The 18,508-nt window shown below is 49.3% G+C and overlaps 1 protein-coding gene across 4 annotated transcripts in view; it reads left to right on the forward strand.

The window, feature by feature from the left end:
* The window catches only part of SRGAP2 (SLIT-ROBO Rho GTPase activating protein 2), a 278,328-nt gene extending 264,870 nt beyond the window's left edge, over positions 1-13,458 (forward strand). The window contains exons 19-22 of one of the 4 annotated variants that reach the window (XM_007670239.2): positions 644-824; positions 3,270-3,416; positions 6,077-6,413; positions 12,324-13,458. In XM_007670239.2, the coding sequence (XP_007668429.1) occupies positions 644-824; positions 3,270-3,416; positions 6,077-6,413; positions 12,324-12,707 (1,049 nt within the window). In that variant the 3' untranslated portion in view covers positions 12,708-13,458. Of the gene's footprint in view, positions 1-643; positions 825-3,269; positions 3,417-3,512; positions 4,608-6,076; positions 6,414-12,323 lie in introns of those variants that run through there. The other 3 variants (XM_029068496.1, XM_007670248.2, XM_007670255.2) reach the window with 3 other exon arrangements.
* Positions 13,459-18,508: the final 5,050 nt, after the last annotated feature.

Below are 18,508 nucleotides of genomic sequence, written 5' to 3' on the forward strand. Positions count from 1 at the left end.
TAAATGCTTGGATTTACATGATAGTTTGGATGGAGAGGAAATGGTGGATTTTATTGATGCTGAGAAGGATGAACTGACAGGATTTGATAACAGATTGAATACGAGGGTTGAATGAGAGAGAAAAGTTAAGGATAATGCCAAGGTTATAGGCTTGTGAGACAGGGAGGAAAATGGTGCTGCTTACTGTGATGGGAAAGCCACAGAGAGGACAGGGTGTGGATGGGAATATGAGAAGTTCGTACTAGCTGCTGGTGTAGATACAAGATCATCAGGCCCCATACGGGGCTCACAGCCCAAGTAGGAAGAAGAACAGGTTTTGAATCCCCATTTTGCAGATGAGAGAACTGAGGTACAGAGAAGTTGTGACTTGCCTGAGGTCACACAGCAGGTAAGCGGCAAAGCGGGATTAGAACCCAGGTCCTCAGACTCCCAGGCTGTGCTCTTTCCACTAGACCACACTGCTTCCCATGGTCATTCTTCCTGCAGCCCAGGACCTTTCATAGCCATTTGTCCCTCTGGCTCCTCCCTGACAGTGACCAGAGACACTGACCCTTCATCTCAGAATTGTATGTGGCTGGGAGAACTGGAGTTTCTCTGAGTCCTTCAAGCTAAATTTTGTTTGTTCCCTCCTTGTCTCTTCCAGACGGCGAGCCAATTGAAGCCATCGCCAAATTTGACTACATTGGCCGGACACCCCGGGAGTTGTCCTTTAAGAAGGGGGCGTCTCTTATGCTCCATCACCGAGCTTCAGATGACTGGTGGGAGGGGAGGCATAATGGGATCGACGGACTCATCCCCCATCAGTACATCGTGGTCCAAGACACGTATGTTGGGGCCTCGGGGAGCGTGTAGGCCGGTCGAGGCTGAGCTTTAAGTTCAGGTGCTTGGGATATGCACCTCAGGCTGACTCCGGATGGACACTAACTCAACCGTCAGTCTAGGACAAGTGACATCCATCAGTCAGTCAAAAGTATTTACTGAGCGCTGTTCCGAGCACTGTACTTAGCGTTTGGGATAATACAATACAGTTGAATTGGTAGATGCAATCCCTGCCCACAACAAGCTTAGAGTCTACAGGGGGAGACAGACATTAAAATAAATTATGATAGGGGAAAGAATAGAGTCTAACGATATGTAGTTAATTCTTTTGTACTCTCCCAAGCGCTTAGAACGGTGCTCTGCATATAGTAAAGATTCAATAAATAACATTGATTGATTAAGTCCTTAAGAGAACATCAGTGCTCTTTGTAGAGAATTAAAATCAGTCAGTCAGTTTTATTTATTGAGTGCTTGCTGCATGCAGAGCACTGTACTAAGTGCTTGGGAGAGTTGAGAGTAACAATAGACACATTCCCTGCCTACAAAGAGCTTACAGTTTAGAGAGTGCTAGGCAAGGTTCAGAACCCAGGTTTTCACCTCCACTCAGACAAGCCTGACGGAAGGTTGGGGCCAAGTCTCTCAATCTTGCGGCCATCCTTCACTCGTAGAGGGCAACAGGTCCTGCCAAATGAAGGCCTTTGGCACTGATTTCATTAATAATGTTGGTATTTGTTAAGCGCTTACTATGTGCAGAGCACTGTTCTAAGCGCTGGGGTAGACACAGGGGAATCAGACTGTCCCACGTGGGGCTCACAGTCTTAATCCCCATTTTACAGATGAGGTAACTGAGGCACCGAGAAGTGAAGTGACTTGCCCACAGTCACACAGCTGACAAGTGGCAGAGCTGGGATTCCTTTCTTCAGGGAGACTGGGCTGGGAATTAGGCTAAAGACTGGCAACCTTTTGCATTTATTAGCTATCCTGTCAGGATCCATCCCAGTGAATCCATGGGCGTTTTCTTCTGATGAATGAAAAGTCCCTCTGACTAGGTCATAGAAGGATCTTGGAGGGAGAGTGGAGGGGTCTCCGACTGCCAGTTCCACAGTAAATGACCATACGTTTTTTGAGTGTAGTAATCCAGGAGTGTGAGGAATCTCGAGTCTTACCCAGAACAGCGTTATCAGATGGGAGCATACTAAAGGATTTGGGGATGTTGAGGGATAGGGAGGGGATACTGGTTTTGGGATGTGGGGGTGGGGGTTAAAGATACCCCTGCCCACCTCTTCCCACTCTGAACTCCAGGTTGAAGGACTCCCCTCATTTAGCCCCAGTCGACATGTTTGCCTTGACTTTCCACCCACCCCCAGCTGTGCCACCTGACCCAATCCTTCATAATTCATTCACTCAGTCATATTTATTGAGTGCTTAATGTGTGAAGAGCATTGTACTAAGCGCTTGGGAGAGTACAATATAACAATAAACAGGCACATTTAGTCCTTTCCTTAATATTATTTCTTAAAGGTGGTTATCCTAAGTGAGCCTCTCTCTCCCCAACTTTTCTGCAGGAGAGCCCTCCCTCTAGGTTGAGAATGTGGCAAATCTGGGCTTGGATGACCCCCTTCCACATTTAGCATAAAGACTTCACGTCAGAATCATGCAGAAGATGAGGGAGAAGGGGCTTCTTGGGCGCCCCACGTATTTGCTTAGTAGCCAGAGGGGCCGGGAGAGAGACCTGGGAGGTGACTTAAAACTCAGGGCCTGACTAGTCAGGCCGCGATGAAGAGTGGGTCCCCTAACTTGATGCCAGCGTCCCCAAAGCTCCCTGAAGATTTGACCCTTCCTGGCCCGTTTGTTATACAGGTTCTATTGTACTCTCCCAAGCACTTAGTACAGTGCTCTGCATGCAGTTAGCACTCAATAAATACCACAATGAATGAGTGGCTAAGGGAGGCCCGGCACTGAGCCAGTCCTGCAGCCACTTAGAAGGTTTAATGAAGACAGTGTACTGTGGAAAGGCGTGGATCCAAGTTTCCCAGCTGGATCCTGCAGAGCAATCCAGAGGCACCTGGGGTCCTACGGGGTCCAGATCTGACCCAGCCCTTCCTTATTCACTCGCTCAATCATATTTATTGGGCACTTACTGTGTGCAGAGCACTGTACTAAGCGCTTGGGAGAGTACAATATAACAATCAGGCACATTCCCTGCCCACGACGAGTCTGCAGTCTAGAGGGGGAGACAGATATTAATATAAATAAATTAGAGCTATATGCATAAGTGCTGTGGAGAGGGGCTGAATAAAGGGAGCAAAGTGCCCCCCCAGGGGCCTCAGAGCTGGGGAACTGGCAGGGTTTGGGTGTATGTCTTACTGATTTAACGCTGCTCTTTGTGTTGTTGTTGTTGTTGTTGTTGTTTTTTCCCTCCTCTCTGCCCTCCTGCCCCATTTCCCCAGCGAGGACGGGATCACGGAGAGGTCAAGCCCCAAGTCCGAGATTGAGGTCATTTCTGAGCCACCTGAAGAAAAGGTGACAGCCCGAGCGGGGGCCAGCTGTCCCAGTGGGGGGCATGTAGCTGATATTTATCTTGCAAACATCAACAAGTAAGCTCTGCTTTTCATTTTCTGCTCTTTTGACTATAGCACCAAGACTCACCCTCTTTCCTAACCTCCTCTTCTCCATTCCTGCGCTGCACTTAGGAAAGTTGAGCACCACCCGGCTTTCTCAACCTAATAATTTGCATGCCTTCATTGCCGCTGGCCAGGTGGATTGGGCGAAGAAGCTTCCGCAAGCTTTAGTTGGTGGGGCCGGGCCCTCTGCAGCCTGTCACGGGGCCCTACCGAAGGGAGCCCTCTGTCCGGACCACCAGAATAGCTGCCCCCAGGAACCCTCCGGGGCCACCGCATGAGAAGCTGTTGGCCCGTGCTGGGTAGATTCCAGGGTCACCCTGCATCCTCACCTATGACTCTGGACATTTGGATGGAAGGATCCCTCCAGGGACCCTCCTCTACTCCAGTTTTTGCCTTAGTAATCTTCCTTTGGGTGTCCCTGAAACCTGCCTTCTTTACTGAGAGTCCAAGGTCTTGTGTCTTGAACAAGTATGTTGTTACACTGGGAGTTTGGATTTTGATATTGTGTGTTGGTGACCCCCCCACTCCCAAATCCTTTAGGACTCCCTCTACCCTCCGTGGAATGAGTCCGAAGCAATTTGAGTGGTGTACCCCGTCCCTTCCCGTTTCATTGTGTTCTTTTTATGCCAGGAGAAAGTTTTCCCCATTTGACCGTGGCCTCAACCCCTCTCCCCCAAATCATCCTGTTCCATTCCGTCCCATGGTCCAGCCTTACCCCTGCCCCCCTCAGCGGGTCTTTAGCTCCTGACGTCCCAGCATGCACTGTCGCCCAGGAGCCAGAGGCCGTGACTCCTGCCATGGTGTCCTGGGACTGACCTCATATGCCTGGGTGGACTGGGCGGCCACATCCAGCAGGATGCCCGGGAGATGCCCAGGATGCCGGGGAGCTGGTTCCGTCTCAACCTGACCACGGTATCCAAGCCATGCTCCATCTTCCATCAGTCCCATCACCCTGGGCAAGAGCCCAGCTGCGGGCCCTGCCCTCAGAGAGTGCTTTCTCTGAATTGATGATGATGCCACCCCTGGGGCTTTGGAAGAATGAAATGATTTGCACAATGCGGAGAAAGTTTTCTCTCCTCAGCTCAATGAAAACCTGTTACTGTAGCACCTGGACATTGAAACTGGAAGGAGAATAAATGTGCTCATTGTTTTTGAAATCTACCAGTTCGCCTGGATCTTTCTGCGTTTTTCCAACCACTGATTAGCCAGTACTGTGATAGGGGCCTAAGCCTACCTACTTCAGACACCCTCTCACCACCTCCATCCCCCAGCTGTCGGTGAAGTGAACTCTGAGGGTAATTTAGCCTTGGAAATAGCCAGTCTTCTCCACCCCCAGGGTGAATGATAAATATCTATGCCTGGCCACTAGAAAAGATGGCTGAAATGTATTTGTCCATCAGGATACCCTCTTAGTGGGAGAACAGGCAGGGAAGGAATCAATCTGGGTTGATTGCTGAGTCAGTTGTAACATGAACAATAATAATAATAATAATAATAATGGTATTTGTTAAGTGCTTACTATGTGTCACACACTGTTCTCAGCACTTGGATAGATAGAAGCTGATCAGGTTGGACACAGTCCTATTACCACATGAGGCTCACAGTCTTAATCCTCATTTTACAGATGAGGAAACAGGTACAGAAAAGTTAAGCGACTTGCCAGAGGTCACACAACAGACAAATGGCACAGCCGGGCATAGAACCCAGGTTCTTCTGACTCCCAGGTCCCGGGCTCTCTCCACAGGGCCATGAGGATCTCACATTAGAGGGATGGGGCAATGGAGAAGTGCTCGACCCATTGTAGGTGCTTAAATAATACCATAAATAGATTTGGGTCCGGATTTGAACGTCTCCATCATCCCAATAGTTTGGAGCCTAGATGTACCAGGTGGTCCACTTCACTTGCACATTTCCATTCTGATTGTTTCTCTTGGGTAAACTCCGGATTGGGCCCAAATCCCATGGATATTCACTAAAACAGCTGACTAATGACGTAGAATAGGGAGAACTTGAACTGACCTGGAAGGGACAAATGTCCCTGTCCTAGGTGGCTCAGGGGTACTACCAGGGAGACAGAAAAAATGCCTTGTCCTCTCACCCCCTTCCAAACACACGAAAATACAAACATCATGCTACCACCTCATGAATGTCCTGGAAATCCACCCTCTCCACGCTAATGGCGTAGTGCCGGGTCCCGTGGGAGCCACCAGCTCACTGGGCTAGAGGGTGGGACAAAACCAAACGGTGACAGGAATAGCTGGGTGAGAACTTCTTTGCCATGGCCTCATGTTCCTGCTAAGAAAGGGACCAGGATGGGTGAATTGGCAGGCCCTGATTTACAGTGTGACCCATGAGACTTTCCCTTTGTGAGCAGCTCGGTCCGAGGAATCGGAGCACTCTGCCAGCCCGTAAGTATTTTCTTCTCCCTTTCCAGGCCGGGGTGGGGGAGAGCTAAAGGGTCCGAGATCTCCAGAGACGTGCTGGAGCGGATGCTTCCTGAATCCTTTTCCCTGGAAGACCTCCGTGCGTTGGTCATTTACTCCCGCCCCTGTCTTCCTCCCTTCCTGCCCCACAGTGGCCCGGGTAAAGGCCGGGCCTCCCTCTCACGCTGCCCTCTCTGTTTGTGATTGAAGGCAAAGGAAGCGACCGGAACCCGGGAGCATCAGGAAGGCTTTCCGGCAGAGCGACGGCCACGGTCCTCATAGCCTGAGCGGCTCCCTGCTGGAGTCTACCGCCCTGGGCCCGGGGGCCGCCTCCCGCCCGGGCTCCCAACCCCTCATGAGTCAGAACCTCCCCAAGGACGGCCCCGAGAAGTGCTCCGTCAGCGGGCTCGGGAGCCTCAATTCCATCAGCCGGCACTCCTCTCTGAAGAACAGGCTGGACAGTCCACAGATCCGGAAGACGGTGACGGCCGGAAGATCCAAGAGCTTCAACAACCATCGGCCTATGGATCCGGAGGTTATCGCGCAGGTAACCCAGTGTTTCTTGACACTCACAGCCCAGTCCAGTGCTCCACACACAAGAAAGTGCTCAGTAATGATAATGGTACTTGTTAAGCGATTACTATGTGCCAAGCACTGTTCTAAACACTGGGGTAGATATAAGGTAGCCAGGTTGGACACAGTCCCTGTCCCACATAGGGCTCACACCCTAAATTCCCATTTTACAGATGAGGTAACTGAGGCCCAGTGAAGTGAAGTGACTTGCCCAACGTCACACAGCAGACATAAAAGCAATCATCCTAATTATGGCCTTTGTTAAGCGTCTGCTGTGCCGCTTGTATCCAAGCAAGCAAAACAAATTGCGTTGGACGCAGTCCTTGTCCGCTTTGGGGCTCACAGTCTCAATCCCCATTTTACAGATGAGGTAGATGAGGCCCAGAAAAATGAAGTGACTTGCCCAAGGTCACACAGCAGACAAGTGGCAGAGCCGGGATTAGAAACCATGATCTTCTAACTCCCAGGCCTGTCTTCTATCCACTAGGCCCTGCTGCTTCTATAAGTAGCACGGACGGATTGATGTAGTGGTGATGAGATTGCCTTTAACACTACTGTTGAGTCAGCTATGCGGAGAGAATAGGGCAGCTTCAGATGGCTCATCTCATCATATTAATGTTCTGCATCTGGAAACAGGGTCATCAGGCAGTGAACAAGTAGCAGCTTTGAATCAATCAGTTGTATTTATTGAGCGCTTACTGTGTGGGCAGAGCACTGTACTAAGCACTTGGGAGGTATAAAATAACAATCAGGAGTCACATTCCCTGCTCACAATGAGTTTACAGTCTAGAGGGAGAGACAGACCAGATAAATAAATTATGGATATGGGCATAAGTGCTGTGGGGCTGAGGGAGGGGAGAAAAACGGGAGCAAATCCAAGTGTAATGTAAGAGTGACACAGAAGGGAGTGGGAGAAGAGGAAAGGAGGGCTTAGGGAAAGTTGAAGCTGTGATTCGTGTGCCTTGATTTGCTCTTTCAAAATGTATCGGTGAATCTGTGCTTTACCTGACCCTAGCAAACACCAGGCAGTTACTAGGCAGCTAGTTTGAATCCATAGGCTTATGCCGTAGCGTAACCTAGAAGCAGCGTGGCTCAGTGGAAAGAGCCCAGGCTTGGGAGTCAGAGGTCATGGGTTCAAATTCCAGATCAGCCACTTGTCAGCTGTATGACTTTGGGCAAGTCACTTCACTTCTCTGGGCCTCAGTTACCCCATCTGTAAAATGGGGATTAAGACTGTGAGCCTCACATGGGACAACCTGATCACCTTGTATCCTCCCCAGCGCTTAGAACAGTGCTTGGCACATAGTAAGCGCTTAACAAATGTCATCATCATCATCATGAAGCGATCCCCTGGCTTCCCAGCCTTTGAGGGGAAACAATCACACTTCCTCACACCACAGATGAGTCGCTATTCTTACCATGGTCTTTGTCGGTCAGTCGTATTTATTGAGTGCTTATTGTGTGCAGAGCACTGTACTAAGTGCTTGGGAGAGTACATTAGAACAATGTAACAGACACATTCCCTGCCCACAATGAGCTTGTCGTCTAGAGGCACTCACTTAGCATGCCCCTTCCTACCTTACCTCACTGATTACCTACTACAACCCAGCCCACATACTTCACTCTTCAGGTACCAGCTTAGTCACTGAGCCCCGATTATCATTATTATTATTATTATTGTTATTATTACTGTCGTTGTTGTTGCGTTTGTTATGTGCTTACTATGTGTCACACTCTGTTCTAAACACTGAGGTCTTGTCTTATGCCATCGAGTCGTCTCCGACCCATAGCGATGCCATGGACACAACTCTCCCTTAACGAGACAATCAGGCCGGATGCAGTCTCAGTTCTACATAGGGGTCACAGTCTAAGGTCACCCAGTAGACCTGTAGCAGAGTCAGAATTAGAACCCAGGTCCTCCGACTCCCAGGCCTGGGCCTTTTCCACAAGGCCACACTGCTTCCCGATCTCATCTACCTCGTCACTGACCCCTTTCTCACATCCTCCCTCTTATCCGGTACTCTCTCCCACTTCATATAGATCAGATCACAACTCTCCCCGCCTTCAAAGTCTTATTAAGGTCACGTCTCCTCCAAGAGGCCTTCTCTGATTAAGTCCTCTTTTCCCTCTCCCTTCTGCATCATCTATGCACTTGGATCCACTTGATATTCACCCCACTCTCAACCCCACAGCACCTATGTAAATATCCATAATTTATATTAATATCTGCTCCCCCTATTATATTACACTCTGCTATATTATTACTCTCCCAAGTGCTTAATACACTGCTGTGAACACAGTAAGTGCTGCTCAGTAAATACCATTGATCGATTAATAGTCTTAAGATTTATCCAGGTGCCTAGGTTGATCCAAACTGGTTTACATTGGTCTAAACTTGTGCTCACTGCTTTGGTTGTGTATGAATCGCTTCTCTATCGGAACAATAACGGGGCACCTCCATACTGGTCTGCAAGTGAAACCAGTCAGTCAGTGGTATTTATTGAGCACTTACTGTGTGCAGAGCACTGTACCAAGCGCTTGGGAGAGTACATTATAACAGTATTGCAGACACACTCCCTGCCCATAATGAGCTTACAGTCTAGAGGGGAAGACATTAATATAAATAAATTATAGAGATAATAAACAGAGATAATTCATTACGGTGATAAATACATTACAGAGATACTAAATAAATTACAGAGTTAATACATTACAGAGATAAGTACATTAGAAATGAATACATTACAGAGATGATAAATAAATTACAGATATCACAGATTATAGAAACCAGGATTCGCTTGGGATAAATGGTTTCTTGCCCCGAGTTAAACAGTTGGTGGCTCTCAGCAAAGAGGTGTGAAGCACCCCCCACCCGCCCCAAACAAATAACTACTGACAAGTTGTGTTCTTTAGTCTGTTCTGTGCTTGCAGCTTGGGAGATTTGGGTGTGCCATATGTCAGGCCTTGCTCTGCCTGCTGCCTGTTATTTCCCTCCTTTGTGAGGTCTCCTTACCTGTGTCCACTCCCTGACCTCAGGGTGAGCGTGCTGTCCTGGGGAGAACACTAAGGGGCCTGCAGAATCCAGGAGTTGAGTGACTGTAAGCTCGTTGTGGGCGGGATTGCGTCTGTTGCATTGTTATACCATACTCTCCCAAGCGCTTAGTACAGTGCTGTGTACACAGTAAGTGCTCAGTAAATACAATTGACTGACACTGGTGGGCATTTGGATGGGTGAGTGGATGGTGGGAGCCGCCCCCCCTCCCCCCCCCGCCATCTCTACACTTCATTCAATCATTCAGTCATATTTATTGAGTGCTTACTGTGGGCACAGCATTGTACTAAGCGCCTGGGAAGTACCATTCAGCAACGAATAGAGACAATCCCTGGACTAAGCACTTGGGAGAATTCACGGTAACAATCGATAGGCACATTCCCTGCCCTCGAGGAGAAGCAGCATGATCTAGTGGAAAGAGCATGGGCCTGGGAGTTAGAGGACCTAGGTTCTAATCCTGTCTCTGCCATTTGTCTACTGTGTGGTCTTGAGCAAGTAGCTTAACTTCTCAGTACTTCACTTACCTCATCTGTAAAATGGGGATTAGGACCGTGAGCCCCATGTGAGACATGGACTGCATCCAAACTGATTAGCTTGTATGTACCCTAGCACTTAGGACAGTGCCTGGCACATAGTGAGCACTCAGCAAGTACCATTAAAATAGGAAAAAAAAGTGGGCAGTCTACAGGGGGAGACAGACATTAAAATAAATTGTGGATTTTTTAAAGTTATTTGTTAAGCATTTACTGTTTGTCTCACACTGTTCTAAGCACTGGGGTAGATGCAACTTAATTAGGTTGGATATAGTCCCTGTCCCGCATGGGGCTCCCAATCTAAGAAGGAGAAACAGTATTTAATCCCCATTTTACAGTTGAGAAACTGAGGTTTCGGGTTTAGAACCCAGGTCCTCTGACTCCCAGGCCCATGCTCTTTCCAAATGTGTGTAAACCCTGTGGGGCTGAGAGTGGGGTGAATAAAGGGTACAAGTGCAAGGATGGTCCAAAAGGGAAAGAGAGTAAGGGAAAAGAGGGCTTAGTTAGGGAAGGCCTCTTGGACAAGACATGTTAATAAGGCATCTCCTCTTCACGTGCCAAAGATCAGCTCCTCAGAGTCGATACCTATTTTCACTCGGGTGCCTGTCACACAGTATTTCCTTTTTCAGGAACTAGTGGAGTCCTGGCTGAGTCTCTTAAAAAACGGGCCAGCAGGGCCGATATTTCCCCCAGCCCAAGAGCGCGTCCGAAGCCAAGTGTTTTCCCTGAAAGGCCTCTTCTGTCAGCAGAACTGAAATCCCCTGGCCTCCAGGGTGAGACACAAGCCTGGGACTTTCGCCGAGACGAGAGCTACTAACGGCTGTGTCATCTGCAGCCAAATACAAAAACGAGGGGCCCCGACGTCCCTTCGGCTTAGCTAGCCCACTGTCCCGGGTCTGTTGGTCTTGGGTGAGGAGTCATCAGTCACTTCCAGGAGACTGTTTCTCCTGGCTCTGTCTGGGTCAGGTGTGAGCGGGGCTGACGGGCGGAGGCTCAGTGCTGTGTACCCAGCTGGGACAGAACACAGGGCCAGAGATGCAGTCTCTGAGCATTTTTCAAGTTCTCGAGCACTGCGGAAGGGAACGGTGTTGAAACGCTGCCAGAATAAAGCATGCCCAGGCAAAAGGGCTCCAACCCTCCCAGCCCCATAGCACTTCTGTACATATTTGTAATTTATTTTTTATTTATATTAATGTCTGCCTCCCCACTAGATTGTAAATTTGTTACGGGCAGGGAATGTGTCGTTCCACTGTTGTATTCTCCCAAGCCCTTAGTACAGTGCTCTGCACACAATGAAATGCTCAATAAATACAACTGACTGACTCCCAGCCCTGGACCTAGGAGGCCAGGGCAGCAGTCCTGGTCTCTGAACTGGCTTCCTCACCCAGTGCGGGGCAAAAAAAGGACCTGCTTGCTGTCCGCTGGGAGATCTCTCCCTGGAAGGCAGCAGCCTGTGGCTCTTCTTTGAGCCCCATGCGTGGTTTTCTGATGGCAGCAGAGAGGAAGGTGCTGACATACGTTGGAACTGGCTGGCTACAACCATGACAGGAAGGAGGTCACAAGGTGGGGAGGATTGGGTGAGGCCGGAAGGGCTCCTTTCTCCATGTTTTGGGTGGTGGGAAGGTTTGCCCTGCAGGACATCTTAGAAACTACAGTAATCTTCAGCTTTAGAAGCCTCCAAACTAGTTAAATAGGAAGCATCTGGTAACTCCAATCCCTTAGAGAGACCTCGATAAAATTATATCCACTCCCAGTCGACCCTCATCCCAGAGAGAAAGGAGACGTGGACTTGCCGGAGGGAATCAACCTCTCCTTTGGGCACGTCTTACCTATCTGCCGATCCCATTGCGGGGAACGGTGTTTCAGCCCACCCCACCTCGAGCTGCTCTAGAATGAGAGTCACTATCCCCATTCATTCAGTCATTCAGTGGTATTTATTGAGCACTTACTGTGTGCAGAGCACTGTACTAAGCCCTTGGGAGAGTACATTACAACAATAAACAAATTACCTGCCCATAATGAGCTTAAAGGCTAGAGTAGGGGAGACAGGCATTAATATAAATGAATTACAGATATTTACATATGTGCTGTAGGGCTGGGAAGGGGGGTGAACAAAGGGATCAAATCAGGGTGACGCAGAAAGGAGTGGCAGAGGAGGAAAAAGGAGCTTAATCAGAGAAGCCCTTTTGGAGGTGATGTTCCCTCAATAAGACTTTGAACAGATCCCAGAAACCGTTGCAGACTCTGGATCCTCTGGCAAGGCTCTCATTCATCTGCTCTTCTACCCCTCTCCGTGCAGGATATCGAGGCGACGATGAACTCAGCCCTGAATGAGTTGAGGGAGCTGGAACGCCAGAGCAGCGTCAAGCACACTCCCGACGTTGTCTTGGACACCTTGGAGCCCCTGAAGATCTCTCCGGCGGTGGCGCCCACGTCCGAACCCTCCAGCCCCCTGCACACGCAGATCCTCAAGGACCCCGAGCCCGCCTTCCAGCGGAGCGCCAGCACTGCCGGGGACATCCCCTGCGCCTTCCGGCCTGTCAAGTCGGTCAAGATGGCCGCCCCGGTGAAACCTCCGGCCACACGGCCCAAACCAGCGGTCTTCCCCAAAACCGGGGCCGCCGGCCCCGGGGTCAACTCCTCGGCATCTCCCCAGCCCGCCGACAAGTCCTGTACTGTCTAACGGACCCACCCGCCTCTCTGTGGATATAATTTTATCGGGATCCAGTCTAAGGGACTGGAGGGATCAGACGCTGTTACCGAAAGCTTCCTATTTAACTAGTTCTGGGACTTCCACAGCTGAAGATTACTGTAGTTTCTAAGGTGTCCTGCAGGGCGAACCTTCCCAGCACCCGAAACATGGGGAAAGGAGCCCTTCCTCCCTCCCTCAGCCCCTCTCCCGCCCTCTCCACGACCTCCTTCCGGTCAGCGGTCGTAGCCAGCCAGTTCCAGCATTTACCGGTTTTAGGCAAAAATCCAGTTGGGTTTTCCATTATCAGGTCACTGTGAAATCTGGCCAGGCCAACAACAAGGACCTGAGAATGGCTGTCACTTCCTCTTGGACAGCGGGTCATGCCTTGTTCAGATATTTGGCTGCTGAGAGCAGGTTTTCGGCAGCCCCGCGTTCTGGGTACTGGTTAGGGTCACTTATATAGCCTGTGATTTATCAGTCCCATCCACCCACGCTACCCGCACGACAACAATCGTAGGCTTATCTAGTCACTGGCATGTTTAGACTCTCCTTCTTAGGGCACCAGACCCGTATCTATCATTAAGTTATTGTGGCACTTAACACGCGCTCTTTCCCTGAAAATACACATTTTATTTTGTGGGGAGGGATGAAAGTTCATCATAGAAGCCTCTCAATCAATCAATCGTATTTATTGAGCGCTTACTGTGTGCAGAGCACTGTACTAAGCACTTGGGAGAGTATGACACAACAATATAATGGACACATTCCCTGCCCTTAATGAGCCTACAGTCTAGAAGACAAGCTTACAGTCTTTTCGGAGGTCAAGACTGAGCTTTCAAATGGGTTTGGGCTTGGTGGATGGCTTTCCTCGGTCCAACTTGCCTGTCCAGTTGGTTGATGTTTACATTCCCCCTTCTCTCCCCTCTAGAACTACAGTCCAACCCTCTTTAGAAGTTTCCACTTGTTAAGTTTTCCCAAATGGTGAGTTCAAACTGGGGCCTATGTAGCCATGAATTTCCGTTTTCTTCCCTAGAGGTTTTCCCAGTTAAGACCGCTAGACTCTCTGAAGTGTTTCTTCAGGTGGTTTTCCATAATGGTGTTCAAAGTTTTAGTTTTCAGAGAACAGAAGGCAGTAGAAGTGAGAGAGTCGGGGCCTCTCCTCTTCCTCCTCCTCCTGTTCCTCTCGTTCTCCATCCTCCTCTCCCTTCTCTTCTCTGGGCCCCTTGGAGCAATACTTCTGAGCCTTCTAGTAGCCAGACGATTTTCCCCAGGGTGCAGCGTGAAGCATTAAACAAGTTCTAGTCCCGGTTGAAAAGGAGTTTTGAGAAGGTCCCGGCCCTTGCCCTGGTATTGGCAAAGCCTCCCCCTGGGGGTGGCTGGATTAGATTCAGCATTGTCAAGATAGAGCGAGCATCTCCCCTCAGAGATGATGGCCTTATCCATGTGGAGCATTGCATCAGGTTTGACACCCCCCCGAGTGAATGTTAAGACGTGACAGACAGAAAAACTCTGGAATTTGAAGGAACCATCTGCATTTTAATACCCACACTGAGTCTGTACATAAGAGTGATAGGTTGAGAGGCTTTCAGTCTGTCAGCCAGCTGCTTTCTTCCAACTCCTCTGTCGTCTTTCAACTCATCCATCCCTCGAGGCCACCCAGAAATGGGCGAAAGATTCTCCCTTGTGGAGTCTGGCCAATCCAACCACACCAGGCCGCTCCACTTGACCCTTCTCTTGCCTCCATGAGGAGAGCTGAGCTTGAAATAGGGTCCTCCCCAGACTTTCAGATGCCAGGCTGGCTGCGAGGAGGAAACACGCGTGCCTTACCCGTCAGTTCACTGGTCTTTCCTGACTCGGAGCCATGCCTGCTCTGGATGGCAGCTGTGTTGGGGTAAGGGAGAGAGGATGACTGGAAGGAAAACTCGTGTTTACCGTATCTTTGTATAGACCGTTGGCTCCCAAACCAATCTGAGAGCATCTCTTTAAGGTGGTCAGTTGGATCAAGTGGAGGAGAGGGTTCCTGGCCAATGTGAAGAAAGACACTCCTGAGAAGCACTGTATTTTAGTGAAGTCTTAGAACCACAAGGGATGGGGTGGTGTGTGAGAGAGAGAGGATTTCAGCCCTATGAGTGCAGCCTGGGAAAGGTAACTCGGGACTGTTTGGCTTCTTGACTTGTGTTCTGGGTGTTACTTTCTCTGACTAACAGCCATGATCAGTGAGAATCTTGGCTTCACCTGGGCATTGCCAACAGATCTGCTCTTCTCCCAGGGGTGAAGCATGGGCTTGGGTAAGCTGGAACACAGCAGAGTGGGAGCTGGGAAAGTCTTGACCACCCAGGAATCTGCAGTTCTTCTGAGGGAAAGGACGGCGTTTAACTTTCATTTGACATTCCTGTAGCTGGCAGCTTCGGGGTGCTTTTCACACCGCCGACCAGAGTCATGCCCAGACCTCTTCCCAGAAAGCGGGGCAGCCATATTCTGAGGGAAAATTTTCCTGCATTTACTTGTTAAATGTCTTTTTGTTTGTTTCAATTCTCCGGACCACCCTCCTGGCTTGTGGGAGGATGCCGATTGGCATATTAAGCTGAGGGGTACTCTGGATATGAAGTCTTAATTCCTAATCACCCTCACAGTGGGCTGGGGTCTCTTCCTCCTGTGAGGTCGTTTCTCTCCTCTCAGAGTTCATTGCAATCAACTGGAAGCAGGATGTCACACACTGTGATTTACATCGAAAAACCAAACTAGGCCTCTCAACCAGCATGGAACTTGAGAATGGAACAACCCTTCGCTTTGCAAGTCAGGTCATCGTCATTGAATTCTTGGGGTGGGTTTTGTTTTTTGGTTTTTTTTGGTGGGGGGAGGGGGGTGGGAAAGGAGTTGGGTGGGGGTTGTCTGTGCCCTGCCAAGATGGCAAAGAAACTGGAAATCCCAACCCCAACACAACTCTCTGGATGACCCAGGCTTGTCCTGAAGAGGCACCAGTGGCAAAAGGATGAACAGACACTGTGGAAGGGCCGGGGTTTATGTATTGCATATTAAGAAGAATTATTAGATCTTCCAGGGAAATGCAACTTTGTGACGTATGACTTGTATGTAACGTTTGTGTAAAATTAATGGTATATTCTTTAAAAAAAAAATAGTGTTGATAACTGGAATACTGTATGTATGCTTGGAAATGCTTTGTATGAACATCAGACTGTCACTCAATGTTGGATTGGGGGAAAATCCAAAGCACAACTTCAAAATAAAATACGTTTTTAGGTTACAAGTGTGCGATCTGTGCTCTCCACTCCCAGCTCCACCCCATCCCAGAAGATTTTGTTTGTTTTGTTTTATGGTATTTGTTAAGTGTCTACCTTGTGCCATTCACTGTTCTAAGCACTGGAGTAGATACAAGCTTATCAGGTTGGACACAGTCCCTGCCCATGTGGGGTTCACCGTTTTAATTCCCATTTTACAGATGAGGTAACTGAGGCACAGAGAAGTGAAGTGACTTGCCCACGGTCACACAGCAGACAAGTGGCAAAGCTGAGACTAGAACCCAAGTCCTTCTGACTCCCAGGCCCATGCTCTATCTACTAGGCCTGGTGGAGTTTGATTTAGACCTGCCTGCCTTGGAGGCAGGGGAGGAAGCAAGATGATCCTGAGAGGACTTGTTTGATGAAGTCCTTTGCCTGTAGGAAACTATGAAAATTTGTTGGATCTACTTATTCTGCAAGCAGAGTCAGTCAATCAGTGGTGTGTACTGAACGCTTAGAGTGTGCAGAGCACTGTACTAAAGGGTTCTTTTATCGTATCTGTTAAGCACTTACTATGTACCAGGCACTGTACTAAGCACTGGGGTAGATACAAGATAATCAGGTTGGACACAGTCCATGCCCACATGGGGCTCAAAGTCTTAATCATTCATTCATTCATTCAATAGTATTTATTGAGCACTTACTATGTCAGAGCACTGTACTAAGCACTTGGAATGTACAGTTCGGCAACAGATAGAGACAATCCCTGCCCATTGATGGGCTTACAGTCTAATCATCACTTTACACATGAGGTAACTGAGGCCCAGAGAGGTTAAGTATCTTGTCCGAGGTCACACGGTAGACATGTGGAAGAGCCAGGATTAGAGCCCAGGTCCTTCAGACTCCCAGCCCCGTGTTCTTTCCACTAGGCCATGCCGCTGCTTCTCTAAAGGATTGGGAAAGTACGATACAATAGGGTTGAGGCTTCAGAGCAAGTCTTCCCCCAAAACAATCCCCCAGGTTACAAGGTCTTCTGTGTGCTCTTCTGAGTGCTGATGGGGTCAGGGCAGGCAGGACCAGTCGCTTGAAAGCACAATAAACCAAACCAGTCACCAATCCCGACTAGGGAAAGCACTGAGGTGGGAGATGAACAACTGAATTCTATCCATCTTGACTTCCTTTACCTCAATTCTTTCTTTTTCTAGGGGACTCCCATCTCAGCTTCATCTAACCAGATAGAACATTTTGTGGGAGAACGTTCACCCCCTGGGGTTCTCTTCCTTGTTTCGGACTCCTGGTGGAAAAACGGTCAGAAAGATAATTGGGCTGCCTGGGGTGGTCGTCGTGGTTTCCGACCACCAAGAGAGCCCTTTGGGCGGGAAGGTGCGCTCGATGGGCACTGGCAGCAGGTGAGGACCAGAAGGAGCAGTTCCAACGAGGGGTGGTTGTCGTATTAGAGGGAGGGGCTCCGGGGCGGCCAGCAGCAATTAACTTTGTGTCATCTAAGGCCCTACCGAAACTGCTGAGGGAGCTCGAGGAGGGCTCTCAGTCAATCGTATTCATTGAGCGCTGACTGTGTGCAGGGCACTGAACTAAGCGCTTAAAAGAGTACAGTAAACAGACACATTCCCTGCCCGTAATGAGGGCGGAGCGCGTCTCCTGAGGGGAGGGGAAAGCCACAGTTCAGTTCCTGGGCAGACTGTCACAGCCCACTTTCCACCCCAAGTCCTGGGGCTTAAAATTCTATTCTGCCCCAAACCCTGTCTGAGATGCCCTCTTAAAACCTCAGGTATATCTATACCCCCTTTCTTCAGAATAACTGAAGAAAAGCAGTGTGGTCTAGTGGATAGAGCATGGGTCCGGAAGTCCGAAGGCCCTGGGTTCTGATTCCAACTCTGCCATTTGTCTGCTCTGTGACCTTGTGCAAGTCACTTAACTTCTCTATGCCTCAGTTTCCTCATCTGTGACATGGGGATTAAGACCGTGTCCAACTTGATTAACTTGTATCTACCCAGCCCTTAATACAGTGTCCGGCATGTTGTAAGTGCTTAACGAATACCATTGGAAAGGAAATATCCCCAAACCCTTTAATAAAAATGATAATAATAATTGTGGTATTTGTTAAGCGCTTACTATGGGCCAGTCACTGTACTAAGCGCTGGGGTGGATACGAGCAAGTTGGGTTGGATGCCCTCTCTGTCCCACACTGGGCTCACAGTCTCAATCCCCATTTTACAGATGAGGTAACTGAGGCAGAGAGAAGTGAAGTACCTTGCCCAAGGTCACACAGCAGACAAGTACACAGTGACTATGTCATCTGGCCTGAAATCGTTTGGGTCAGAGAGGGTAACTTGCTCACACCGCGCAGGAGGAATGTAACTAGGAGAAGAAGCCAGGCATCTCAGCATCCGTGCCCTGGGCAGAAGCTGTACCGGTGGTCTGACTGTGGAAGGACTGGTTGGGGGAAGAGCACAGGGTGGGTGGAAGCAGGGCTGGCCACTGAGCAGACACCCACTGTGAAGGAACTTCTTCTGCACAAGGTACATCTAGAAA

The sequence above is a fragment of the Ornithorhynchus anatinus genome, chromosome 7 (genome assembly GCF_004115215.2).
Source record: "Ornithorhynchus anatinus isolate Pmale09 chromosome 7, mOrnAna1.pri.v4, whole genome shotgun sequence".
Lineage (NCBI taxonomy): Eukaryota > Metazoa > Chordata > Mammalia > Monotremata > Ornithorhynchidae > Ornithorhynchus > Ornithorhynchus anatinus.